This window comes from Odocoileus virginianus, chromosome 27 (assembly GCF_023699985.2).
Source record: "Odocoileus virginianus isolate 20LAN1187 ecotype Illinois chromosome 27, Ovbor_1.2, whole genome shotgun sequence".
NCBI lineage: Eukaryota > Metazoa > Chordata > Mammalia > Artiodactyla > Cervidae > Odocoileus > Odocoileus virginianus.
The window spans coordinates 27,096,897-27,122,277 of NC_069700.1; the positions used below are offsets into that span (position 1 = coordinate 27,096,897).

The following is a 25,381-nucleotide window of genomic DNA, read 5'->3' on the forward strand; positions in this document are numbered from 1 at the left end:
CGGGACTTGTAGTCCACGGGATTCCGGTGGGCCTGGAGCTGCCGAAGAGTGGGCAGTGGCCGGAGGAGGTGGTGTGCAGATACGTGTCAAAGATTCCGGGCTTTACTGGGTAATGTAGTCCTGGGTCTGGGAGAAGGTGGTGGAGGCGGGGCAAGGGGCGGGCTCTTCGTCCAAGCTCCCGTCAATCACGAGCGTGGGGCGGGGCTGGAAGTCTGGGCACCCGCCCCTCCGCACGTCCTGCCCCGCCGGAAGTGAAGGTGCGGGTTCGGTCGCGGGCTCTGAGCGGGTAAGGCGCGCGGAAACACCACTGCGGAAGATCGGTGGGGCGGGTGGGGAACGCCGCAACTCGGGCCATTTGAAGGGAGCCCCAGGGGCCCGAAGGGCGTGTCAGGCGGTACAGAGGGGACGCCCTTGGAGGGGAGAGAAGGGGGCGGGTATGCCTAGTCCGAGGTGTCTTGTGTGGCGACCCGGAGTTCCTAAGTGGATTGGGGGGAGGGGACGTTCTCGAAGGGGTGTCTTTTGGGAGGTGGCATGGCCTCCGGTTGGGCTGCTATTTAAAAATTGGCAGAGAAAAAAAAAAGAATTGGCAGAGAAAGGCGGGTGGGCCTCGATTAGGGATAAAAGTGGGTTTAGGAGGTGAGGCTAGCCCCTCAGGACAGGCTGGGTGGTGTGGAGTGCAGGAAACGCGAGGCGTTTAAATGTTTGTGGACTTTAGCAGGAGACCACCAGGAGCTGGTTGAGAGGCTGAAGGTGGATTTCATTTCATCCAGTCCGTGTTCTCCTGCCTCCCTGTTCTTGCAGCCCCTGCCCGATGGCAGCAGTAGTTCTAGGGGGAGACACCATGGGTCCTGAACGCATCTTCCCCAATCAGACTGAGGAACTCGGGCCACATCAGGGCCCCACGGAAGGCACTGGGGATTGGAGCAGTGAGGAACCAGAGGAAGAACAAGAGGAAACAGGGGCAGGACCAGCTGGCTACTCCTACCAGCCTCTGAACCAAGATCCTGAACAAGAGGAGGTGGAACTAGCACCAGTGGGGGATGGAGAAGATGTAGTTGCTGATATCCAGGATCGGATCCAGGTATGTGAGGGAGGCATTGTTCCTGAGCAGGTGGAGCTGAAGTCCCTGAAGAACTGACCCTGAACTGTTTTCTCCTGTTATGCAGGCCCTGGGGCTTCATTTGCCGGACCCACCACTAGAAAGTGAGGACGAAGATGAGCAGGGAGCTACAGCATTGAACAGCCACAGCTCTATTCCCATGGACCCAGGTAAAAGAGATCATTCTTTTACTCTGGCATAATTATGGGAGAAGGGGACTGGTTAATGCCAATAGAGGGAAGTCTCGGAGGAACATCCTGCTCCTAAATGAATAGTTTGTAATCTAAGATTTTGTGGACTTCAGAATCCAGGTGAAATGCTATTCTTTCAGACTTGGAGGATGGGCACGCTTCCTTAGGAATAACCGTACAGATTCAATGACCTTACTAGTCCAGAATCTCTGAGTTAATTCAACGAATGGAGAGGGGAGCTGGTCCCATCGTTCCTACCCACTAACTGGTCTCTTGCCTGTGATTTCAGAACATGTAGAGCTGGTGAAAAGGACGATGGCTGGCATAAGCCTGCCTGCACCAGGGGTTCCTGCCTGGGCTCGTGAGATATCAGATGCCCAGTGGGAAGATGTGGTACAGAAGGCCCTCCAAGCCCGGCAGGCTGCCCCTGCCTGGAAGTGACCACCCTGAGAACTGCCGTAACTCCCTGCATTCCAGGCCAGAACCAGCACAGGACTGAACATACCCTGGTTGTCACTCCATCTCCATCCTCCCCGGCTCCCCTCCACATCAAGGCAAATCAGACTTCTTCTCAGAGACCCACTTTATTCAGTTCTGTACATATGGGGACATCGGCCCAAGCCCAACCCACCTTAGCATGTATCACTCTGTGGAGAATAAAGCACCCTATGTACACAGCCAAAAGCTGCACTGCCTGTGCCCTTGGAACCTGGGTCTGGCCCTCCCCAGCCCCTCACCCCTCCAGGGTACCTTAAAGGGACAAATGAGGGCCTGCCCAGCATCAACACAAACAAGGAAATAAATAGGTGTTGGGGGGAGCCATGCTTGGAGCACTGCTCCCTGCTTCCTTCTTCTTAGCTTTGGGGACCAACAGCACAGGAAAGCAGTCAGCCCCAGGGTGGTCCCTTCCATGTCAGTGATCCCAGGGTTGCTGCTCATCGGAGAGGGGCATAGGGTCGGGTGTCTGTTCATCCCCTTCTCTCGGTCCCTTTGGGCCCTCTATTCATCAGCTGTGGTCCAGTCTATGCTTTTCTCCTTTTGCCCTCCCACGCAGTCTCGGTCAGGCAGGGGGTAAGAGGAAATAATGCAGCCCCATCAGCCTGCACTCCTCTGGGGCTGGGGGCCTATTTGGGCCTTTGGGGGTTGGCTCCCCTCCGGCTAATTCACTCCAGAGGCCAGTGGGGCTTGACATAACTTTGGTGAGAATCGTCTCCTGCTGCCCCCTACAGGCTTGAAGGGGAGGGAGACGACGAGGGGGCACCTGGGCCTGAGGGGGAGAGGAGCACATTATTCCCATGTGTATTTCTCAGAGCAGCCTCAGGTAGCTGTGGGGTGAGGAGCAGGAGGGGGCCAGGCATCCCCATGTCATCATCTGAGCGCCAAGCACTGCCGTGCCCAGCCTGTCTACTAGGCGCAGGGAGGCATGAACACCTTTGGGGGAGAAGAGGGGCCACTCTGGGTGCCCCTGCTTCCAGGGCCACATCCCCCTCCTTTCCCAGAGCAGAGAGGCCCTGTCTTGCCCCAAGTCAGCCAGTGGGGAGCAGAGTGTGGAGGAGGGCTGGGGCAGCGTCCCAGGGCCGAGTGGGCCATGGCCCTGCGGCGGGAGGCGAGGAGGTCAGAGGGTCTCCTGGCTGGCAGTTAGGAACTCTTCTGCCCGCTTGTGCGCCTCCAGCGCCTTGATGGTGTACACGTCCTGGGGCAGCTCGGACTTCCGCCGGAGCAGCACTTTCTCCTTCTTGATGTCCTTCAGCATCTGTGTGTGGATGTGCAGAGGGCGGGGCATGACAACCAAGTCACCCCACCATTTTCCTCCCTAGTCCTCAGCTCTGCAGCTCCAGCCTCCTCTCCCTCCCAGGGCTGTCTTGTCTTTGTGCTCCTACCTGCACGGCCTCTGTCTCCACCGTCCTCTTCAGAAGCTGGATGTCCTCTGCCGTGGGGGTCTCAGTCTCCATCGAGTACACAGGAGGCAGAGGGGGAGGCGCTCGGAACATGGGATACTGGGAGGAAAGGAGCCGGGCAAGTGGCCAGAGCCACCCGGGTGGTGTGTGACCCTGTCCGCTTCCCCACCCTCCTCAAACGTCCCTCCCCCACCCCCAGCCGGGGACCTCTCGGTGCAGGGCGATGGCAGAACCAGCTCACCTGGGGATTAAGTCGGGCCAGCTCCTCAATCTTTTGCCACATCTCTTCTCTCTCCTTCATTCGAAACCGGCCCCTGGGGTGGGAGCAAAGACAGGATTTGGATGGTCTTGAGAGAGAAGCAGGGGGGCTGGGTGTGGAAGATGAACACCCCCCGGAGAGGCTCACTTCTGCTTCTCGGCCTTGTACTGTTGCGTGCAGTCATCAAAGAGCTTCTGATTCATCTCCATAAACAGCTTCAGGGCATTGTAGATCAGCCCGTGGATTGTCCTGTGGCCAGGAAGAAAGGTAGATAAGAGGAGGCACTCCCCTTACTGTGCCAGGGCCTCAATTCACTCTCCCACGTGGTGTCTCTGCTGAGAGCTTTCCAGTGAACTCCTCCCATCCCACCAGTCTCTGCAAGCTATAAGCTCATTGCTCTGGACACATCATGTGACTTGAGACTGGCATTTCAGGCACTTGACAAATAGAGGTCTGCCTGTCCATCCTTGCCTGAATCCCACACTCCAAGAGCCCACTCTTCCCCATTACTTCCCACTCTTCCACCCAGCACTAATGGCCTCCCAGCGCACTTGCTTTTATCAGGAAAGCTTTTTTACGATGCTGGGATTTAATACATTCTAAGAGGATCACATCAGCTTCTCACAACATGGAATTAACTCTCCAAAGCTGCAGAATATCTGACCTCAAGAAAAGATGCGATAGAGGCCACTAATCTGCTGCTGGGTGGCACAGATCTCCCACGTGGGTATCTTTTCTCCCCAGTCAGTCCCTCAAGGCCCTGTTAATATGCAGTGGGCGCCAGCCCCGGCTCGCTGAAGGACCAGGTAAGACCACTGGCTCTCGAGTCCATCCCCACCCTCCCACATTCCAAAACCAGATCCTCACTGCCCAGCGCCACCCCAGCTCCCTACTTGTTCCAGTGGCTCTTGGAGTTCCTGTAGAGCGCGGGGAACATGATGGGGAGGACTCGGGCGGCATTGTCACTTATCAGGCTCATGATGTACTCGTTGTTCCAGTAATAGAGGGCACGCTCCGCCACCTGGTGGGGACCGGCGGGACTTAGTGGGGACATGGTTCACTAGGCTGAAGCCCTGCCTCGGTCTTCTGGGGAGGCCAGGGCTGGGATTTTCTGGGCCTGGGTCTCACCTGGAAATGGGGGCTGGAGACACACTTGGCAAGCTGGCGGAACAGAGGCTCCATCACTTTGCTGAACTCTGAAGGCTCAATGACATCCAGAATCTCCTCTAGCTCATTCAGAAACATCACTTCCTTGGGGCTGTGGGTCTTGGGCCAGAACTTGAGGAGGCCTACAATCACCTGCGAGGAGAGGAGGACCCGGACTAAAACTCGCCCTCAACCCCTGCTTGCTTCTCCAGGAAGCCTTCCTGCCCTCTCCCCCCCCCCCCGACCCTGGTGGGCACAGCTTGGGTGGCCTTGGCTAAGTGCTGCTGTTTCTCCAGCTTGGATCTGGGTGTGCGAAGGTTTTTCCTGCTCCTTTAGAGAGGAAACCATGTCACCTGTTGGGTTACATCCCTCCTCAGCACCTGCTTCCAGCGCTGCTCAAAAGCTACCCACTGGCAAGGACTGATGACGGGGAGAAGTGGACCCCGGGCCCAGGGGGATAGTTACCGGCTCAGTGAGGCTGCTCTCCTTCTCCAGGAACTGCACCACGCAGTATGCCAGCTGTGGGAGGTTGAGGAAGAAAGGAGGTGACGTGAGGGTTCAGAAGGTCACAGAGGTTGGTAACAGAGCCCAGACCTCAGAACAGAAGGGGAGGCAGAGAGGAATGCCGCCCTCGTTCCCTCTGCCGCTGCATCATCGCCAAAATGCTTCCCCCTCCCTCTTGTCTCTGCCCCCAGGGCCAGTGAACACCAGGAAGAAGGCAGCTCACCTGAGGGTGGTAGACACTTAGGGACTTGACCTTGTGAAGGGGAAGAAGAACCCGGATGAGGAACATTTTGTGCTCTTCCTTCAGGGGCAAGGCAAAGCCGTTGATGATGCTGGGAGGGAAAGGAGGGTTGTTAGGACCAAAGGGCCATGGCCAAGCTCTCAATGTCCAGACCTGTGGGCCCCTGCCCCACCTCTCACCTGCCCAGGATCTCCAGGAGCTCGGCAATCCCATTATGATGCTCCGTCTCATAGATGAACCTGAGGGAGGAACAGAGGCTCTCTTGATAACCCCATACCCCTCCGCCCTTCTGCAAGTCCCGCCTACCGCCCTTCTCCCACCTCCACCTTAGTGGGGGGCTTGCTTTGCTCCTGAGCCCCAGCTCCTGGCCTCACCTGTAGAAGATGTGGTTGATCTGCCTACGGATATAAGCCCGGAGCCCCAAAAACTTGCCATAGATGCGATGCAAGATGGTCTTGAGGAAGTCCCGCTCTCGAGGGTCCTCACTGTCAAACAGGTCCAGGAGCTGGGAGGAGGCAGGAGGACAGGGGGCAGTGAGGCTGGAGTGGGGGGAAGGCCGGCGCGGGTGGCCCAGGTCCTGGCCAGGGGAAGCCCAGAGGTTCTCTGAGGTCAAAGAGGGTGCGTGGGGCCAGGCCCCTGAGAACAGTGATTCTATGCTACTGCTGTCCCCAGGTCATGTCTGGGTATGCACCCTGCATACCCCATTGCGGGGGGTGGGGGGGGTGGGGGGGTGGGCACGGGGCGGCGAACAGTAATTCTGCTGCTTTTGTGTTTTCTGCCATTTTGCTGGAAGCTTCTGTGAACACCCTGAGTCAGTTTGCAATAGACACAGCTGAAACCCAATACAGTACCAATATTCAGCAGAAGCAGCTGGGATGAGTCGGGATGAGCGGCTAGAGTTCATGGACAGGAGGGAAGGGAAGGCAGGAACCTCAAGGACTCACAGCAAGGACAAACTTTTGGTCAATGTACTTCTTGGCTATGTTTGGCTGGAAATCAGGAGACTCGAGAAAACGTAAGAAAAACTCATAGACGAGCTGCGGGGGGGAAAAGGAATATCACTTAGGGGCATTCCCCCAGGACTGGGAGCGCCCCCTTGCTGTGGGGCTCAGAGCACCCCAATGCCCATAGCGAGGCCCCAGCCGCCCTTGCCCTGGTACCTGGAGATGCGGCCAGGCAGCCTCCAGGGTGGGTTCATCTTCCTCGGGGTCAAACTCAGCCCCGGTGGGATTTGATGAAGGTGGCAGCGTCCGAAAGAGGTTCACTGAAAACTGACGGGTAGGGAGGGCCCGGGTGAGGGCTCCGTCTGCGCTTCTCCGGGGCCCCTGCCCTGCCCGCCTTCCCCTTCCCCAGCGCCCACCATGGTGACGGCCTCGGGGTAAATGGCCTCGGTGACGACATCCCGGCTGTGGGTGATGTACTCCACCATCTCGTTGAGTCCCGCCCGCTTCACCTCCTTGAACTTGAGGTCACTGAGTGGGTCTGACACAAAGTCGAAGAGGACGCAGCACTGGCGCAGCTTCTGGATGAACAGCTCCTCCCGTTCCTGGGTGGGCGAGTCTGGGGCGGCGAGGGGGGCCACGTCAGGCCTCCTCCGTGGTCCTGCACTGCCCTGCCCCGCTCGCCCCGCAGGGCCTGCCCCTCCCCCTTCCTGCTGCTATCCCACTCCCCTGGCACCCCAGCGCAACCCCCCTCCCATCCTCTAGAACGTCCAGCCCCCCAAATACCCCCAAACTTCCATTCTGCCGACAACCACTGTCCCCTCGGCCTGATCCCCAGCCCCCCCTGACCTTCCCCGACTACCTTTCAGGGCAGGAAGCTTCTGCAGCTCCCGGTTCTTGCTGAGGTTGAAGCGGGAGGAGCTCTGTCGTCGCTCCTTCTTGACAATCTGGGGGCCCCCCGAGTACTTGATCTTGCTGAGCTGCGTGGGGGGCGGCGTGCTGTTGCTGGGACGCTTGTTGGATGACGGTGGCTGGGGTTGTGGCTGGGGCTGGGGCTGCGGCTGGGGCTGGGCCTGGTCAAACGAGTGTTTCACTGAAGTCCGCTCACCAAGCTCTGCTTCCCAACCCCGGCCCAGTCCATTGCCCCACCTCCACCACGCCCCCCACAACATCCCCCTGCCTCGAGTCCATTTATGCCTTTACAGGCCTGAGCAGCAAACAGCTGCCTCCCGCCCTGAAGGAGCCAAGGCCAGAGTCACAGGTAACTTCGGCATGTGGCCCTGGAGGGGAGTGAGTGGCCTAGAAGCCATGTCATCCAAAGTGATGCCCACTGCCTATGCGCGAAGAGCCTTCGTGTATACTTGAATGATCACTCACTCGTGTTCTTCAAGAGGCAAAGCTAACTGATGGACTGATGGTGACAGAAGTGAGACCCGTGGCTCTCCTGCCTGGGCGGAGATGCTAGTGGTGTGTTCGTGCCGGGGAGGGGAGGGAGATGTGGGAAGTGACTGAGAAGGTGCATGAGGAACCTTTTGACTAATGGAAACATTCTGTATCTTGACTGGATCGGGGAGGTGGTTCATAGCATAAATATAGGTAAAAATTCATCAAGCAGTACACTGGAGATTACGGTATTTTATCATTTACCGAATGTGTGACATTCTCTAGTTAAAAGTTAAAAGAAATAAATTCCTTCTCATGTCTCAGCAGTTTAACCTCTAGAAATGCAGTTTAAGAAAAATTCTAAATAGGGACTTCCCTGGTGGTCTAGTGCCCAAGACTCCACACTCCTAATGCAGAGGGCCCGGGTTCTATCCCTGGTCAGGGAACTAGATCCCACAAGCCACAACTAAGCGCAGCCACATAAATAAATAAAAATTTTTAAGGGCGTGGAAATTTTAAAAAATGAAAAACCTTAAATATAAAAAAAGGTTTAGTGGGAACATACTTTTTATGGTCCTATAATGGCAAATACATAAATGAATACATGGAAATCATAGAGTTAAAATTGTTTATGAAAACTACGTACTCAATGTAATCATACGTGGTTCAGCTGTGAAAAATATTTACACAGTCATAGTAATTTACCCAAAATGGATGGTAAGTATTTTGAGAGGAGGGGAAAATTGTGCAGAGGTATAAGACACTGGGGCCTTAATTTTCCACATTAGGAAGTCAAGAGATATCTGAATCTCAAAAATTTTTTTAAGAAGCAGTAAAAAAGTTATTTGGAGTAGAAAAGTCTACCTCCAAGGAAAAAGTTAGGAGTTGAGTGTGGCTGCCACAACAGGACAAGAAGGACCAGGGACAGGGCTGCCCTGCTCATTATAAGCCCAAGAGCGCTATCTGGGACTTCCTGGCAGTCCAGTGGTTAAGACACTGTGCTTCCAGTGCAGGGGGTGCAGGTTCAAACCCTGGTTAGGGAACTAAGACCTCACATGCCATGCAACGTGGCCAGAGAATTTTTTTAAATTAAAAATACACATACATATACAAAGAGTACACTATCTGACTTTCTTAACTATTACCATATTGATAAACATTAAAAACAAAACAAAAAGCCTAAAACTATAGAATGAAAGAAAATTGCTCCCTATTGCTCCCTATGCTAAGTTAAATAAGCAGAATGCAAACCTGTATATACAAAATGAGCTCACCTACATTAGAACACATGCACAGAACCCAAAACCCAGTTAAGAAAGAGAAAGAACAAGTGTACTGTGTTCATGACTATCTCCTGTGATGGCAGAATGAGAGATGACTTTTTCCTACTCTTCTAATTTTTTTTTTACAGGCTGACACTGCTTTTATAAGACAGCTAATTTCCTAAAGCTATTTCTTTACTTCCTCCTGAACACGAGAGTCAGAGCCCCATGAAGCCCATTTTCAGAAGCACGCACCCACATGGTCTGCAGGGCTGTTCACCCACAAGTGCACCCCCTGCTGGGAGAGGGGAGACTCAGCCACAGGACAGCCCCTGCCCCCACCAGAGAAGAGATTGTGGGGGGACCATGGGAGTGAGGTCACGTCCGGTTGGGGGATCCACTCCACAGGAAAGCTGTGCTCCTGTCCTCACACCCGCCAGCCCCGCCTCCTCTGCAGCCCCCTCCACAAACTCGCATTTCATAAAATAAGAATGGGGGGAGTTCCCTGGTGGTCCGGTGGTCAGGACTACAAGCTTCCTGCCCTTCCACTGCAGGGGCCACAGGTTCGATCCCTGGTTGGGGAACTAAGATCCCACATGAAGCATAGCCAAAAAACAAACAAACAAAAAAAACTTTTTAAAATTATACTTAAAGAACAGGAGAATATGAAATTCTCTGCAATAAGGGGCAAGGAGTAAGACAAATGTTATGCTTTGTGTGCTCTTGAATTTTTTATTAAAAAAATTATCTCAAGCTTGTGACCTATCTCGGGATCAGAGGCAGGAGACGAGCGCTGGGTCCAGCCTGGGGCAGGCGGTGAGTCCAGTGTAGCTCACGACCGCTTCAGCCATCTGGCCCTCTCCTCCTCCTGAAATGAACCCCAGACACCAATCCGACCAGGGGGACCCAAAGAAGTGGGGCAAGAGCGGCCACCAAATACCTCGCTTGCCAGAACTACACCGAGCCAGCGTGAATTTGGTTAGAGAGTGCAAGGAACCTTGGAGTCTGGGGTCTCTCTTCCTGTACGTGGAGGACGGATCACACCTTGGTGGAGGATGGGGGAGAGAGGCAGAAGGCCAGCGGGGCCAGAGCCTAATGTGCCTCGGACTTTCCCCACTTCAGACCTCCATTTCTTTGTTGCAGGAACAGCCAAATCCTTATCTGCGGAGCTTGATGGTCAAGAGCAAAGACTTGGGTCTGACCCCTGATTGTACTGTTTATTAGGTGGGTAACCTTTAGGACCATCACAGACAGTCAATACCGAAATCAGACTGATTATATTCTTTGCAGCTGTAGGTGGAGAAGCTCTATACAGTCAGCAAAAACAAGACCTGCAGCTGACTGTGGCTCAGATCATGAACTCCGTATTGCAAACTTCAGGCTTAAGTTGAAGAAAGTAGGGGAAACAACTAGACCATTCAGATATGACCTAAATCAAATCCCTTACAATTATACAGTGGAAGTGAGGAACAGACTCAATGGATTATATCTGGTAGACAGAGTGCCTGAAAAACTATGGATGGAGGTTTGTAACATGGTACAGGAGGTGGTGACCAAACCATCTCAAGAAAAAGAAATGCAAGCAGGCAAAGTGGCTGTCTGAGGAGGCCTTACAAATAGCTGAGAAAAGAAGAGAAGCCAAAGGCAAAGGAGAAAGGGAAAGATACACCCAACTGAGTGCAGAGTTCCAGAGAACAGCAAGGAGAAATAAGAAAGCCTTCTTGAGTGAGTAACACAAAGAAACAGGAAAACAAGAGAATGGGAAAGACTAGAGATCTCTTCAAGAAAACTGGAGATACCAAGGGAACATTTCATGCAAAGATGAACACAATAAAGGACAGAACTGTAAGGACTGAAAAGAATCAGAAGAGCTTAAGAGGTGGCAAGAATACACAGAAGAACTGGACAAAAAAGGTCTTAATGACCCAGATAACCACGATGGTGTGGCCACTCACCTAGAGCTGGACATCCTCAAGTGTGAAGTCAAGTGGGCCTTAGGAAGCATTAGTACAAACAAAGCAAGTGGAGGTGATGGAATTCCAGCTGATGTATTTCAAATCCTAAAAGATGATGCTGTGAAAGTACTACAGTCAATATGCCAGTAAATTTGGAAAACTCAGCAGTGGCCACAGAACTGGTCAGTTTTCATTCCAATCTCACAGAAAGGCAATGTCAAAGAATCTTCAGACTACCATACAGTTACACTCATTTCACATGCTAGGAAGGTTAATGCTCAAAATACTTCAAGCCGGGATTCAACAATACATGTACCGAGAACATCCAGATGTTCAAACTGGATTTAGAAAAGGCAGAGGAACCAGGGATCAAATTGCCAACATTTGTTGGATCATATAAAAAGCAAGGGAATTCAAAACAAAATATCTACTTCTGCTTCGTTGACTACACTAAAGCCTTTGACTGTGTGCATGCATACATGTTCAGTTGCTTCAGTCACGTCTGACTGTTTAAGACCCGATGGATTGTAGCCCAGCAGCCTCCTCAATCCACGGGATTCTCCAGGTAAGAATACTAGTTTGGGTTGCCATGCCCTTTTCCAGGGGATCTTTCTGACCCAGGGATCGAATCCATGTCTTCAGTATTGCAGGTGGATTCCTTACCGACTGAGTCACCAAGGAAGCCCTTTGACTGTGTGGATCACAACAAACTGTGGAAAATTCTTCAAGAGATGGGAATACCAGACTGCCTTACCTGCCTCCTGAGAAACCTGTATGCAGGTCAAGAAGCAACAGTTAGAACTGGACATGGAATAATGGACTGGTTCCAAATTGGGAAAGGAGTACATCAGGTCTCTATATTGTCACCCTGCTTATTTAACTTATATGCAGAGTACATCATGTGAAATGCCTGGCTAAATGACTCACAAGCTGGAATCAAGACTGCCAGGAGAAATATCAACAATCTTAGACATGCAGATGATGCCACTCTAATGATAGAAAGTAATGAGAAACTAAAGAACCTCTTGATGTGGGTGAAAGATGAAAGTGAAAAAGCTGGTTTAAAACTCAGCATTCAAAAAACTAATTTCATGGCATCTGGTCCCACCACTTCATGGCAAATAGATGAGGAAACAGTGGAAACAGTGACAGATTTTATTTTCTTGGGCTCCAAGAAAGTCCACTGCAGATGGACTGCAGCCATGAAATTAAAAGACGATTACTCCTTGGAAGAAAAGCCATGACAAACCTAGACAGCCCATTAAAAAGCAGAGACATCATTTTGCTGACAAAGGTCCATCTAGTCAAAGCTATGGTTTTTCCAGTAGTCATGGATGGATGTGAGAGTTGGATCATAAAGAAGGCTGAGCACTGACGAACTCATGCTTTCAAACTGTTGTGCTGGAGAAGACTCTTGAGAGTCCCTTGGACTGCAAGGAGATCAAACCAGTCAATCCTAAAGGAAATCAACCCTGAATATCCATTGGAAGGACTGATGCTGAAGCTGAAGCTCTAATATTTTGGCCACCTGATGCAAAGAGCTGACTCACTGGAAAAGACCCTGATGCTGGAAAAGATTGAGGGCAGGAGGAGAAGGGGATGACAGACGATGAGATGGTTGGATGGCATCACTGACTCAATGGACATGAATTTGAGCAAACTCTGGGAGGTGGTGAAGGACAGGGAAGCCTAGCGTGCTGCAGTTGAGGGGGTCTCAGAGAGTTGAACACAATTTAGCGACTGAACAACAACACCACCTCCAGGAGGTCACAGCCTCTCTGTGCCTCATTTGTAAAGTTGGGATAGCGACAGGACTGACCTCACAGGGCTGTAATGAACAGTATAAGGCACATGGAAGTGTCCTATAAGTAGTATCTTCTCTATTAATACTCTTATCATTTCCCATCCTTGGAAATCCCTGAAACGAGCACTTCAAACGTTCCTTAGAGGGACTTCCCTGGTGGTCCAGTGACTAAGACTCCATGCTCTCAACACACAGGGCCACGGTTCAATCCTTGGCCAAGGGACTAGATTCCACATGCCACAACTAAAGATCCCGAGAGCTGCAACTAAGTCCTGGCACAGCCAAATAAATATTTGAAAAGACCCACCTTCTTCCAAAAAGCCTTCTCCAATCACTCCAGGCCGTGCTTGTCCCCCCTCCGCCCCCAACCTCCTGACACTGCTTGCCTGTTCCACTGGCTCTGTGATCATCCCCGGTGACACCTATTGCCCGCTCTGTGTATGTGTCATCCCCTCACTAGAAAGCAAGCCCCTTTAAAGCCAGGACCCTGGTGTGTATGCCTCTGGGTCTCCTCAGCACTGGCACCTAGCAGGCATTCAGCAGATGACTGGTTGTTTGATAGATGGGGGGGCCAAGCCCAGGCCCATCCCCATAGGCCCCTCCTGTGTCCACCGGGGACCCTCCGAACAAAGCCCTGCACAGTGGTCGGGGCAGAGCAGGAAGGAGAAACATTGAGGAGATGACAGTGATGGGCTCAGCAGCAGCTGAGGAGTGAGACTCAGGAATAAGACATCTCTCTCCATCCACCCAGATAAGATGCAGAAACCTACATCTGCATGAACCTCTGACTGAGGGGACATCCAGAGAAAGGAGGCATTCTTCCCAAAAAGGGAAAAGCGAGACCTCAATTTTCTCTGCTAACGAGCTGAGGGTTGGACTAGATCAGTAGTTTGCCAAACATTCTCCAAGTAAGGTTTTGAGAAAACAGACGTTGCATGGCTGAAAATCATAGTTTTAAAAAAACCACCCAGTGAGTTGATGCCTAAGGTCCCTTCCTTCAGGGACTGAAGGCTGGGGTGGCCAGAGAGCCGCTGAGCCAGCTTGGCCTACCCTTCCCTGTCCCCACCCCACTGGGCCACCCTGGTTTTATAAGGACCATTGGCTCCCAGGCCCCAGATACAAGGAGCAACCGAGAGACAGCTTGTCTGGCCAGCAAAGTCCTGGTCTAGGAAACATACTTGTCAGAGGGAGTATGGGTGTGTGCCAGGAACTCATTAATGTTCAACCCTTTCTCCTAAAGGCTCTAGCATCCAATGTCTCCTTCACTGACCTGGGCTGGAGATGAGAGGCAGGGGCGTCTCCAGGAGAACCTTCTGCAGCCGTCAAAGTACGGGTGGACGCTGCCCAACGGCACGCCGGTGACCTGCCCACTGCCCTCTCCTGTGTCCTGCCCGCTCCCACTCCTGAGGCTCTGCAGTGGCTGTCACCTCTGCCTGAAGAGCCTTCCTTTCCATTTCTTTTCTTTTTTTAAATATTTATTTATTTCACAGCGCCGGATCTTGTTGCAGGACACGGATTCTCATCGTGGCACAAGGGCAGGGGGCAGGCTTAATTGTCCCATGGCCATGTGGGATCTTAGTTCCCCTACCAGGGGTCCAACCCGCGGCCCCTGCATCGCAAGGCAGATTCATAACCAGTAGACCACCTGGTGTCTCAGACAGTAAAGCGTCTGCCTATAATGTGGGAGACCTGGATTCAATCCCTGGGTTGGAAAGATCCCCTGGAGAAGGAAATGGCAACCCACTCCAGTACTCTTGCCTGGAAAATTCTATGGATGGAGGAGTCTGGTAGGCTACAGTCCATGGGGTTGCAAAGAAATTGGACACAACTGAGCAACTTCACTGGTCTGTAGACCACCAGGGACGTCCCCTCCTCCCACTTCTATACTCACAACAGGATTCAAGCTCCAAGAAGCCTTCCTGGATGCAGGCCTCCAGCAATCCAGTGGGGCCGTGAATTGAAATATCATATCCACACTCAGGAGAGACTGCAACCATACTTGCCCACTCTGAACCAATCCCATTTCAAGCTGATCCTAATGCAGGCACCGGTAATCATTAAACCCATATATTTAAACATAAACTGGCACATAGAAATATAATTTAAGTACTACATAGAAGGTATTATAGGAGAAAGATGAAAGATAAAATTATCAGTGAAAAATGAAAGATTAATGTTATAGCTTTTGCACAGTGAATTAACTGGCTGAATGAAGATCACTGTAGTTTAAAACTCTGGAAATCAGAGAGGCATTCTCTCCTGTACTGACACCAGGAGCTAGCTCTACCCACCTGTGCTTAATGCAGTCCTTCCTTCATTTATTCACGAGTCACACTACGCATTAGAGATGAAAAGAATAAAGTAGGGCCCTTGCCCTCAAAGCGCTCACAGTTCAGTTGGCAAGACAGACAAGAAAGCAATCATTAGTACATGGGCAATGCAAAACCAGAGAGCGGCAAAAGATTTGGGAACACAGAGGGCTGAGTGACAAATGCGGCCTAAAGAATTAGGGAAGCCATCCCTGAAGAGGTGACTTTTGCTTTGGCTCTTAAAGGATAAACACAGGTTTAGGCAGAGAAGGAAAGGAGAGGGGACTTTCCTGGTGGTCCAGTGGCTAAGGCTCCGCACTCCCAATGAGAGTGTCTGGGTTTGATCCCTGGTCAGGGAACTAGATCCTGCAAGCCACAATTAAGACCCGTGCAGTCAAATAAATAAATAAAATTAAAATTTTAAAAATAAAAATAAAAAGAATGAAAGGAGAGGGAAAAAAGCAGTCCAGGCTAATGTGAGTGTTAGTTGCTCAGTCATGTCCAACTCTTGGCAACCCCATGGACTGTAGCCCACCAGGCGCCTCTGTCCATGGAATTCTCTAGGTAAGAATACTAGAGTGGGCGGCCATGCCCTCCTCCAGGGGATCTTCCCCACCCAGGGATTGAACCCAGGTCTCCAGCATTGCATTGCAGGCAGATTCCTTACCATCTGAGCCACCAGGGAAGCCCCCAGGCTAATGGGATGACATCAATAAGGGCCACAAGCCATAAGGCTCATAACATTGGAAGGTGGGGAGTCTAGGGGGGTTGGAAGAACAGGGCAGGGCCAGCCCACGAGGGCTGAGGGTGGGAATTTGAATTTGTGAGCAGTGAGATGACAATAGGAGTTTTTCAGTAAAAGGCCTGATAGGACCAAAAATGTTTTTAGGGTACTCTGTCTACAGGGGTGTCAGGCTGAAGTGGAGGAGACTCAGATTATTCCCTCCTCCCTTTGTCCCTGCTCCCAAAACTCAAGACAGGGCACAGCGCATAGAAGAGTCCACAGCACTGAACTGCTCTCTCCAAAGACAGACCAGGAAAGACCCCTGGCTTGCAGCAGGTCTGACCTGATCTCTCAAGACTCCTTTCCATTCTGAAATTCTTCACCAGCATATCAAATGGTCATTAAGAACACAGGCGAACTGGCTTCCAAGCCACACAAACCTGGGTTGAATTCCAGCTCTGCTGTTTTATTGCTGAGTACAAGCTACTTAACATCACTCAGCCTCAGTTTTGTCTGTAAAATGGAGCTTAGGATGATAACAGATGCCCTCAGGGGAGTGCTGTAAAGATTAAATGAGAAGATTATAAGATCAAGTGCATGCAAAGTAATTAGCACCCTGCCTGGGTCAGAGTGCGCTGGGTCCCCCCAAAATTCACATCAACATCTGTGAATGTGACCTTATTTGGCAACAGGATCTTTGCAGATGTAATCAAGTTAAAATGAGGTCACAATGGATTAGGGTGGGCCCTAAATCCAACATGACTGGTGTCCTATTAAAAGGGAAATTTGGACACAGACATAGAGACACAGGGAGCTTCCCTGGAGGTTCAGAGGTAATAATCCGCCTGCCAACGCAGGAGACGCGGGCTCAGTCCCTAGGCTGAGTTTGATCCCTGAGCTGGGAAGATCCCCTGGAGAAGGAAATGGCAATCCACTCCAGTATTCCTGCCCGGGAAATCCCATGGACAGAGGAGCCTGGTGGGCCACAGTGAATGGGGTCGCAAAGAGTCAGACGTGACTGAGTGAGTCAAGGATAGCAACAGAGGCACATGGGAGAACGCTGAGTGAAGGCGGAGTCAGAGATCGATGCACCTACAAGCCAAGGGCTTCCCAGGTGCCTCAGTGGTAATGAATCTGCCTCCAGTGCAGGACATGCAAGAGATGCGGGTTTGATCCCTGGGTCGGGAAGATCCCCTGGAGGAGGAAATGGCAACCCACCCCAGTATTCTTGCCTGGGAAATCCCACGGACAGAGGAAACCGATGGGCTATAGCTCATGGGAGAGCAAAGAGTCAGACCCAACTGAGTACATGAGCTGAGGAACACCATGGACGGAAAAAAACCACCAGAAGCTAGGAGAAAAGCACGGAAGAGAGTCTTCCCTAGACCCTCGGAGGAGCGTGGCCTGCTGACACCTGATTCCAGACTTCCGGCCTCCAGAGCTGAGACAGTAAATGTCTGTTATTTTAAGCCACCCAGTTGGCGGTAACTAGTTATGGCTGCCCTAGGAAACTATACACAAGTACCTGCTCAACACAATACACATCGGCTGCTAGAACTATTATTAGGATTAACTGGAAAGACTGGCAAATGTTTGACACAGGGTAAGTTTGACTGTAAGAGCCCAAAGTTCAGGATTAAAAAATGGGCAAGAGAAGGACTGTGCCTGGGAACTCCCCTGGTGGTCCAGTGGTTAGGATTCTGCTCTCTCACTGCCTGGGTTCAATCCCTGGATGGGGAACTAAAATCTCATAAGCCAGGCAGCATGGCCAAAAAAAAAAAAAAGAGAGAGAAGGACTATGTCAAACAGGTCTGATGTCCTGGGCCTCAAGGCCTGGTCCCCAACCATTCCACCATCCCTCTGCCTAAGACCACCCTCGTGCATTTCTGCAGATTCACAAAGCAGAATTCCTGCAGCTGCCTCAGACAGGTGAGGCCCTGTTTCACAAAACAGAGGCCGAGGTGAAGGGAACACTCTCCTTTTCCAGAGGGCGGCAGAGGAATCACAGCAGAAAGTCTCAGCTCTTTTCTTAACTTGCTTGGACCTTCATTTCCCTACCTATGAAAGAAGATGGTTAGCCTCTCAGGCTCCTTCCAGGTCTAACTTGAAGCCGATGTGCTTGCTCATGCACTCATGAATGCATTCAAATGCTGGTGCCTCTCGTATGCCAGGCCCTTTGGCATGAACAACAGCCTCTTGGAGCTCACAGGCTAACACAGGAGACAACTGATACACAAAGAATTCCCAGGAACTGTTTCATTACCGCTGTGGTTAAGCGCTGCAGTGCGGTGATATAGAAGCTCTGATGCCCTGGGCACGGGGATGGGATGGGTGGTCCAGGAGGGTTGCTTCCGGAAAACGATGGCCAGTCTGTCCAGTAACTGAACGAGCAGGAGTGGGTCAGGCAGAAGGTGGGAGCTGCCCCCGAGCTACTCCATTCTGTTCCTTTAAATCCTGTTTCTGGGACTTCCCTGTGGTCCAGTGACTAAGACTCCTTGCTCCCAAAGCAGGGGGCCTTGGGTTCCATCCCTGGTCAGGGAATTAGATCTTGCATGCTGCAGCTAAGAGTTCACATGTTGCCACTAAAGATTCTGCATGCTGCAACTAAGACCCCGTGCAGCCAAATAAATATGTATTTTAATTCTAAGTCTCTCACACCATTTTGGAGTCAGTTGCAGGCTCTGACCATCTTCCCTGCAGGTCCCATGTGTCATGGCTCCTGAAGGGGAAACTGAGCCTGGTGAAGGTGCACCCCCCCACCCAACAAAAGCATCTCCAGGTGACCTCCTGTGAACCAAGGGCCCCAGCACACAGAGGAGGAAGCCAGCTGCTTTCATAGCGTGGTAGGGGAAACACATCTGGGGACAAGTCACAGCTTGTCCAGCACTGGGTGACAAGGACAAGCCGAGAGATGTGTCCGGATGCCAGGGTAAGTGCAGAGGAAGGAGAATTCCTCCTCTGTGGTCCTCAACTCCCACCTCTGTAAGGTGGGGCAAACCTTCCCAGCTGCCTCCCGCCACTCCAATGAAGCGAAAAATGATGGTCACAGGTGTAAAAAGTGCTTGGCCCTCTTTGGGAAGTGACAGGGACCAGAAGAATCAAGGGCCACAGTTAAGCCCAACCAAACACTTTTTAGTCCATCTCCTCTCCACCTGCCACCCCAACCCCTAAGACCTGCCTGGAATTAGGGAGTTCCATTTCCTGTTCATCTCCATCCTTCTGAACAGCTTAGCACAGTAGGCGGGAAGCACAAGTAACAAGGATCGCTGGCTTCTGGGTCTCACGGACACCTGCCGAGGGTGCTCCCAGGACCGTTCAGCATCTAAGCAATCCACTGAGCACACTTCTCAAACTTCCACGGACACACTCCAGACTTCCTTAAGTCCCTCCCCCGTCCTGTGCGCGCACAGCTTGCCATTTATTACTTTATGGCCCTAGATTGCCAGGCTGCGCTGACCTCTGCTCATGACTATCCTTCAGCAGCTCCCATCTGATCAGCACCAAGGGCAGCAGGCCCAGCCCTGCCCGACTCAGGGACACTAGCCACTCCCCACCCCCGGTCTCACCCAGAGCCACGCTGAAGTCACTCGCCGCCCCACTGAGCATCTGTGCGCTTCCCCCTCCTCCCCAGAACCCAGTATCCCCCCAGCTTTTTGCCCTAAAAGAAAAGGATTTCTCAACCCTTTGGTAGACAGAGAACTGACTTTCATAGGAATGCCTAGGGAGTCAAGAAAACTGGAGGGTGTCTTTGGTCCACAGCAGCCAAAGCAAAATGCTGCCTGAGGGTGGTCTGGCCAGCCCCTCCTTCCCTTCTGCCCGATAACCTCCGGCCCCCCCTAGGGACCCCTCATCCCACTGGCCATCACGCAGCTGGAGCTGCTGCCTGCAGCATAACTAGGGCAGTGCCCACGTTCATTACCTCCTCCGTGCTCTCGCCTCCACCATCCTTGCTCGAGCTGCTGGGCTTGGCTGTGCCTTTGGCAAGCTTGGGGGGCTCCTGAGAGGAGGAGATGGAGAGTTAGTAGTTGATGAGGCAGGGGGAGGCCCCATCCACATCCCTTCGGTCTTATCCAATTATCCAATTGAATCAATCAGTCAGGACCCCTGAGCACATACCTTAAACCTGGGGGAGAGGGGTGGGGTTCAGGGTACACCGAGAGCAGCTCAAGGGCACCAATGAGTTTAGAATCTGGTTAGAAAGACAACTCCAACAGACAATAATACAGCATGATCATGCTTCTTCCCCTCACAGGACTGGTGTATGAGTCAGGGCCTCTGTCAAGTAAGAACCAGGGCGAGGAGGCTCAAGGGAAACGCATCCTGGAACAAGCTGCTCAGACTGGCTTCTGGCTAAAGTGGGCAGAGCGGGCCTAAGGCTCTCAGGCTAGAGGGACTGGTCATCACCCTACCCCCGAGGCTATCTGGGAAGACCAGGAAGCATTTTCTGGATGTCACAAACAGCACCCAGACTAGTAACTGCTACTGGCATAATCAGTGGGGCCCAAGGATGCAGACAGGTTTGGGGATCGTCCCAAGAAGGCCGTGGTGGACAAGCACAAGGACAGGGATGGAGGTAAGGCCCTGAAGGGCTAGGAAGAGCATGCACTAGTCTGAAGTCTCCCTTGGGAACCTGGCTGCCGGCTCAGAGCCCTGGCCTGCCCAGCATCTCTTCCTATGCTCCAGGCCAAAAAGTGCCCAGAGAACAGGATGGGGAAAATGGGAAAAAGACCTGGGGATTTCGGTTCGACTGCAAGCTCAACACAAATCATCCATGTGCTGTGGCTGCCACGGCAGCTCATGTGACCTGCCGTCCGGTTAGCAGGCCCGTGCAGAGTGCCTGTCCTTTGCACTGACGGAGCCATCCCGGACGCTCTAGTTCAGTCGGGAGCCTCAGACTTTGGGAGGGACAAAGACAAGTGCTAGGTTTTGTTCAGGAGGGAAATACAACCCATACTGGGAGTACATTCAAAAGCATGTCCTGAGAGCGACAGCTGCAGGAACTGGGATAGTTAACAATGGGAGGGAGGAGTCCTGGTGGGTGGGGGAGCTAGAGGGATCCTCACAAATAAATGAAGGGCCTGCCATGAGGACTAAAGATGCAACTTGTTCTACGTGGATCCAGAAGCCCTAAGAGCCACCGGCTAAGGTGTCAGGAAGACAGGCTGAGACTACAAACGAGGAAGACTTTTCTCCTGGAGCATCTGCAGAAACCTGCTGCCTAGGGGGGCGGCAGCTCCCCACCTGACAGCACTCAAGCAGGGGTGCGCTGAGGCCTCCTCCCAGGCACGACGCAAAAGGAACCCGAGTCTTAAAGGCAGATGGGACTCGGGGACCTCGGAAACCACTTCGAGCTCTGAGATCCTGCGACTTCTGAGCACCTGAGCCCCTTCAGTGAGAAGTGTTAAACCCAGTGATTATGCCGATGGGGGCTAAAGGATTTCAGGGAGAAGCTAGCACTGCGTGGGCTGGAGCAGGGGGAAGGCTTCCTGGGGGCGGGGAGGCAGGGAGCTGTTCCTAGCCGTGGAGCAGCTCCAGTCATGAAGGAGCCATGCATGTGCTCTAGGCGGCTGAGCGCCCTCCCCGTGGCCCAGGACCAGGCTGGGCACCCCTCGCCAAGGGGCCAGGGAGGGGTGCAGAGGAAAAGGATGAGGGGGGTACCTGCAGGATGCAACACTGGGCACCCCTCGCTAAGGGGCCAGGGAGGGGTGCAGAGAAAAAGGATAAGGGGGGTACCTGCAGGATGCAACACTGGGGCGACCGTCTTCACACACCCCAGTCGTAGGCTTCTCGGACACAGCTGACCCACGTGCACACACATCTCACTTTTCTCCTTGACCATGGGCTCCTCATTCCTTTTTGTACCCCTCCACCCACCCTGCAGCGCTCAGACATCTTTCTCAGGGAATGTGCCAAAGAGAGACCCTGGCTGCTTGGGGCGGGGTGTGTGCTGAAGGGTGGTGGGCAGTGGGAACCAGGCCTCCACCCTTGCTCCCTAGCTCCTGCAGGACAACAGGCAAAGTGCACCTGCTTAAGCCCAGCCCAGCCGTCCAGTGCCACACGGCGCTGTGGTTTACAGCCAACCGTGTGTTCCCAGCCCAGCTCTTTCTAGCTACACAATCATGGGCTAGTCACCTAGCCTCGCCGAGCCTGTTTCCTCATCTATTAAGTGCCAACAATCAAAGTACCTGATCCCCTCTGCTTATTAAATGCTTTTATTTTTTAATTTTTTGGCTGCACAGCATGGCATATAGGATCTTAGCTCCCGGACCAGGGACTGAACCCACACCCCCTGCAGTGGAAGCTTAGAGTCTTAACCACCGGACCACCAGGGAAGTCCCCCTAGTTCCCTTTAGCACAGTGTCTGGCACATGAAAAATGAAATGTTAGTCAATGTTATTACTATTATTATGAACAAGAAAGTGGGAGGGAGTGGGGACACCTCCACCCAGCAACCAAAAAGACAGAAGTCCTAGATCAGAATGTGAGGTAAGAGGAGGGATGCAAATCTCCCCAAGGGTTGAATCAGCACTCATACATTGAGCGCCTAAGGTATATAAGGGAGATGCCAAACCAAAATGGAGCTGAGTTATTTTCACAGGGGGAAGAAAAGACATGTCCATAGTTCCAAACCAAGGGAACACAAAAAGGCCAGAAGTAACCTACCAAGTGTTCTGCAAATCCAAGGGAGAAGGGAGGGCTCACCCCCAACTAAGGGTTTGCAATGGGCTTCAGGAAAGAGGCCATGAGGTTTGGCCAAGAATAGGACCAGCAGAGATAAAGGAAAAAGGGAAGAAACGACAAATGAGCAATACAGATTCTCCTTCCCCCTCTCCTCTCTGTCCCCACCCCACTTAGGCAAACCCCAGTCACATTGTCAGGACTTGTCAACCATAGAGGGAGGCCAAATGCAAATGGAAATCAAAAGTAGAAAGTTACACCTTAAAGGGGATCAGAGGTGCCTGGCCCCATGCACCCCGATCCTTCTCATACTCTTTCCCAACCAAACACTTACACCTGTGGTCCTAGAAAGTCTTAAGAAATTTTCTTCTCAGTCCTCTAGTAGATAAAGGCTTTCTGTGGATGGGACAGTATCTGTTTCATTAGACTAAAAACTACAGATCAGGGACGTGCCTGGCAGTCCAATGGTTAACACTCCGTGCTTCCAGTACAAAAGGCTCAGGTTTGATCCCTGGTAGGATAACTAAGATCCCACAAGCTGGGCAGAATGACCAAAAAGTAAAAATTAAAAAAACAAACTACAGCTCGGCAAGGAACTCATCAGCTTCCTCTGAATTTCATCCCTCTCCACGTTCCTCGTAGAATCCCTTCAGCCCCTGGTGTGGCTGACTTGTGTGTGTATCACCTACAGCTAAGCTGCCCAAACCATCTCAGCATGCCCACTTCCCAAGGGCACGGGGCCTGGGTGGGGCACCCAAACCTGCCCAGCTCAGCTCCCTAGGAGGTACAGTGCCTTCTATACCATTAATAACCCAACATTCAGAATCTCAGGCCCTGAGAGGTTACGGGGACAATCCAGAATCAGAGCCGCCTGGCAAATCTCCATCGGCCCCAGGATAAGGAGTTTAATTGATAAGGTCAGGGATGGCACAAGCAGCAACCCAGCCAATCAGAGGGCAAAGGAAAGCAAGACACCTCTGGGGTCATAAAGTGGGTAAAGAGAACACCAGGCCAGAGCTGGCGCCCACCGCAAGGGGCCAGCCCCGGGGAACAGAAGAAGCTGGGGGAGGCTGGAACTGGTATCCTAGCATCCTCTGTGTGAGTCTGTACCTCAAAGGAACCACACCTCTGAGTCAGACCTCAGCAACAGCAGGAAATAGAGGGTACAGAAAGACAGGAATGAAGAAGATGGGAAGGCAGTTCGGAGGTAGAGGAGGAAGGTGAAAGAAGGCAACATCAAGAAATGGCCTGTGTCAGGACACCAGACAAAAAGCAAGGGTGTCCAGGGGTGGCCCGCCTGTGGGGTAAGAAGAAAAGCTAATATGTCTGCGAGGGCAGAATCCCAATTTGAGGATAGTATGGTCCTGGAAAGACAGAAACCCAGCACTGGTCCAAAAAAGGAAAAATGCAAAGGTTATCCTCAATTAGGAATAAGGGGAGGGGCCTGCCCAGATGATGAGAGGTGACTGGTTTAGGATGAACCTGGGAGTGGGCTGATGCCTGTTAGCAAGGTTTTGGTACAGAGGAGGCCTTTAAGTCAGGAGACCTGATATTACAGAAGGGCCTCCAGGAGGCTGTGTGACCTTGGCCCAGTCCCTTCCCCTGCCCCCGGGGTCGAGGCCTCAGTCTCCTCATTTGTATCATGAGGGACTGCACTGAAGGAGCTCAGACACCCTGACTTCCAAGGTCCCATCAGCAGAAGGAAGGGCTCGGTCCTGGTTTACAAGTTTGTGTGTGAAGGAAGAACTAGAGGGAGGGGCCTAGGCCAGATTCGGTGGAGGAGAGAGAAAAGCGGAGCTGTTCTAGGTCAAGGAGCTTGGCGGGCAGGGAGAAGGTGGCTGTAAGGGACGGTGCAGAAGGCAGGCCCAGGCCCAGGCCCAGACGGGTGAGAAGAGGAGGGTCGAGAAGGGGCTGCGCGGGGCTGAAGAGGGGGGGCTAGTTCTGGAGGGAGGTGCTGTCTCAAATAAGCGGCTGTCCCAAACGGCAAATGGGTGGGGGATGGGGAGGTGATGGGGGGAGAAAAAGCAGGAGAGTGACCTGGGAGCGAGGCAGGATCTGGAGGGAGGAGGTTACCCTGGGCCGGGGGTCGGTGGAGAGAGGAAGGGAGGTGCATGTGGGGCGGACTCTATCCCGGACAAGGGTGGGAGCTTTCTCAGCTGCGGCAAAGGCTGGGGGTGCGACGAGCAGCGGGGATGGAGGGCTGGCCCCGGGGAGTCCTGCGGGGGCCGGACGGGAGGGTCGGTCTGGGGCTGTCCCGGGCCTGGCTCGGGCCCCTCCCAGAGTTCCGCGCAGGCCCCCGAGGCGGAGGCGCGGGGAAAGGGACCACGCTCACCTTCTCCTTCTTCAGTTTATAGGGCATCTCGGCCCGTCCGGACCCTGCCCGGCTCCTGCGGCCCCGCTCCGGCTCCGGCTTTGCTCGGCCGCACTCGGCCCGCTCGGCGTCTCTTCGCCACCGCCTGCGCGCTGCGCCCGGGTCGAGCGGTGTCTGTGTTCCAATTGGCCCGAACTCTTACAAACCTGCCTGACAACCAGGCGCCGCCTCTCCCGATTGGTCGCTGGAAGCAAGCGGCTTCTTTTTTTTCTCATTGGAAAGGAAGAGTACAAACCGCCAGGGTTCGACTCCCAGAATTGGCTGAAGTGGGAGGTCCCGCCCTAAAAGGGGTCGAGCTTAGCGTGAGAGGCGGGGGTCAAGGGAAGCCCGGGCTTTGCACCGAGTGCCGCACTTCGGCGTCTGGTGTGCGTTGGATTCGGCCATTCTTCGCAGCTCGTTCCGCTCTAAAGTGGTCTCACTCTTTCCCCACTGCGACTCCGCCCAGTCCGAATTGAAGGAAAGAAGCCCTAAAATGAAGGGTACCTTTCTTCATCAGGGTAACGTGACACTGATTGCCTACGCAAAATTGGAGAGAGCTCCCAGGAGTCCTCGAGGGCCTGTTTCCTAGAGGAGGCTTGAGGAGGATCAAAGGGGAAGCCTGGCAGGAAGGGACCGG

The 25,381-nt window shown here is 52.8% G+C and overlaps 2 protein-coding genes across 4 annotated transcripts; one reads left to right on the forward strand and one right to left on the reverse strand.

The window, feature by feature from the left end:
- Window positions 1-2: 2 nt before the first annotated feature.
- On the forward strand, window positions 3-1,974 carry MEA1 (male-enhanced antigen 1). Of its 3 annotated transcripts, none has more exons than XM_020914235.2 (4): window positions 3-109; window positions 802-1,081; window positions 1,167-1,269; window positions 1,580-1,974. In XM_020914235.2, exons 2-4 carry the CDS (start codon window positions 812-814, stop codon window positions 1,729-1,731), a joined length of 525 nt encoding a protein of 174 aa, XP_020769894.1. In that variant the 5' UTR covers window positions 3-109; window positions 802-811; the 3' UTR covers window positions 1,732-1,974. The 3 variants fall into 3 exon arrangements, with proteins under 3 accessions (XP_020769894.1, XP_020769893.1, XP_020769895.1); XM_020914234.2 differs by lacking the exon at window positions 3-109 and adding an exon at window positions 204-286; XM_020914236.2 differs by lacking the exon at window positions 3-109 and adding an exon at window positions 293-394.
- On the reverse strand, window positions 1,856-24,870 carry PPP2R5D (protein phosphatase 2 regulatory subunit B'delta). The gene is made up of 16 exons (XM_020914229.2): window positions 24,727-24,870; window positions 19,636-19,713; window positions 7,142-7,352; window positions 6,699-6,898; window positions 6,499-6,609; window positions 6,283-6,375; window positions 5,713-5,843; window positions 5,518-5,577; window positions 5,321-5,429; window positions 5,059-5,112; window positions 4,576-4,746; window positions 4,341-4,468; window positions 3,595-3,696; window positions 3,430-3,502; window positions 3,171-3,287; window positions 1,856-3,043 (listed from the first exon to the last, which is right to left on the reverse strand). The coding sequence occupies exons 1-16, from the start codon at window positions 24,751-24,753 to the stop codon at window positions 2,906-2,908; spliced, it is 1,803 nt and encodes a 600-aa protein (XP_020769888.1). The 5' UTR covers window positions 24,754-24,870; the 3' UTR covers window positions 1,856-2,905.
- Window positions 24,871-25,381: the final 511 nt, after the last annotated feature.

Excerpts from the sequence above, each read along its gene's own strand:
- PPP2R5D (XM_020914229.2), bottom strand. The coding sequence starts at position 24,753 with ATGCCCTATAAACTGAAGAAGGAGAAG. Across the intron at positions 6,376-6,498 it reads CTGCCTGGCCGCATCTCCAG|CTCGTCTATGAGTTTTTCTT; the intron begins GTACCAGGGCAA and ends TCCCCCCCGCAG. Across the intron at positions 5,844-6,282 it reads ACCAAAAGTTTGTCCTTGCT|CTCCTGGACCTGTTTGACAG; the intron begins GTGAGTCCTTGA and ends GCCTCCTCCCAG.
- MEA1 (XM_020914235.2), top strand. The coding sequence starts at position 812 with ATGGCAGCAGTAGTTCTAGGGGGAGACACCATGGGTCCTGAACGCATC. Across the intron at positions 1,082-1,166 it reads ATATCCAGGATCGGATCCAG|GCCCTGGGGCTTCATTTGCC; the intron begins GTATGTGAGGGA and ends CCTGTTATGCAG. Across the intron at positions 1,270-1,579 it reads CTCTATTCCCATGGACCCAG|AACATGTAGAGCTGGTGAAA; the intron begins GTAAAAGAGATC and ends CTGTGATTTCAG.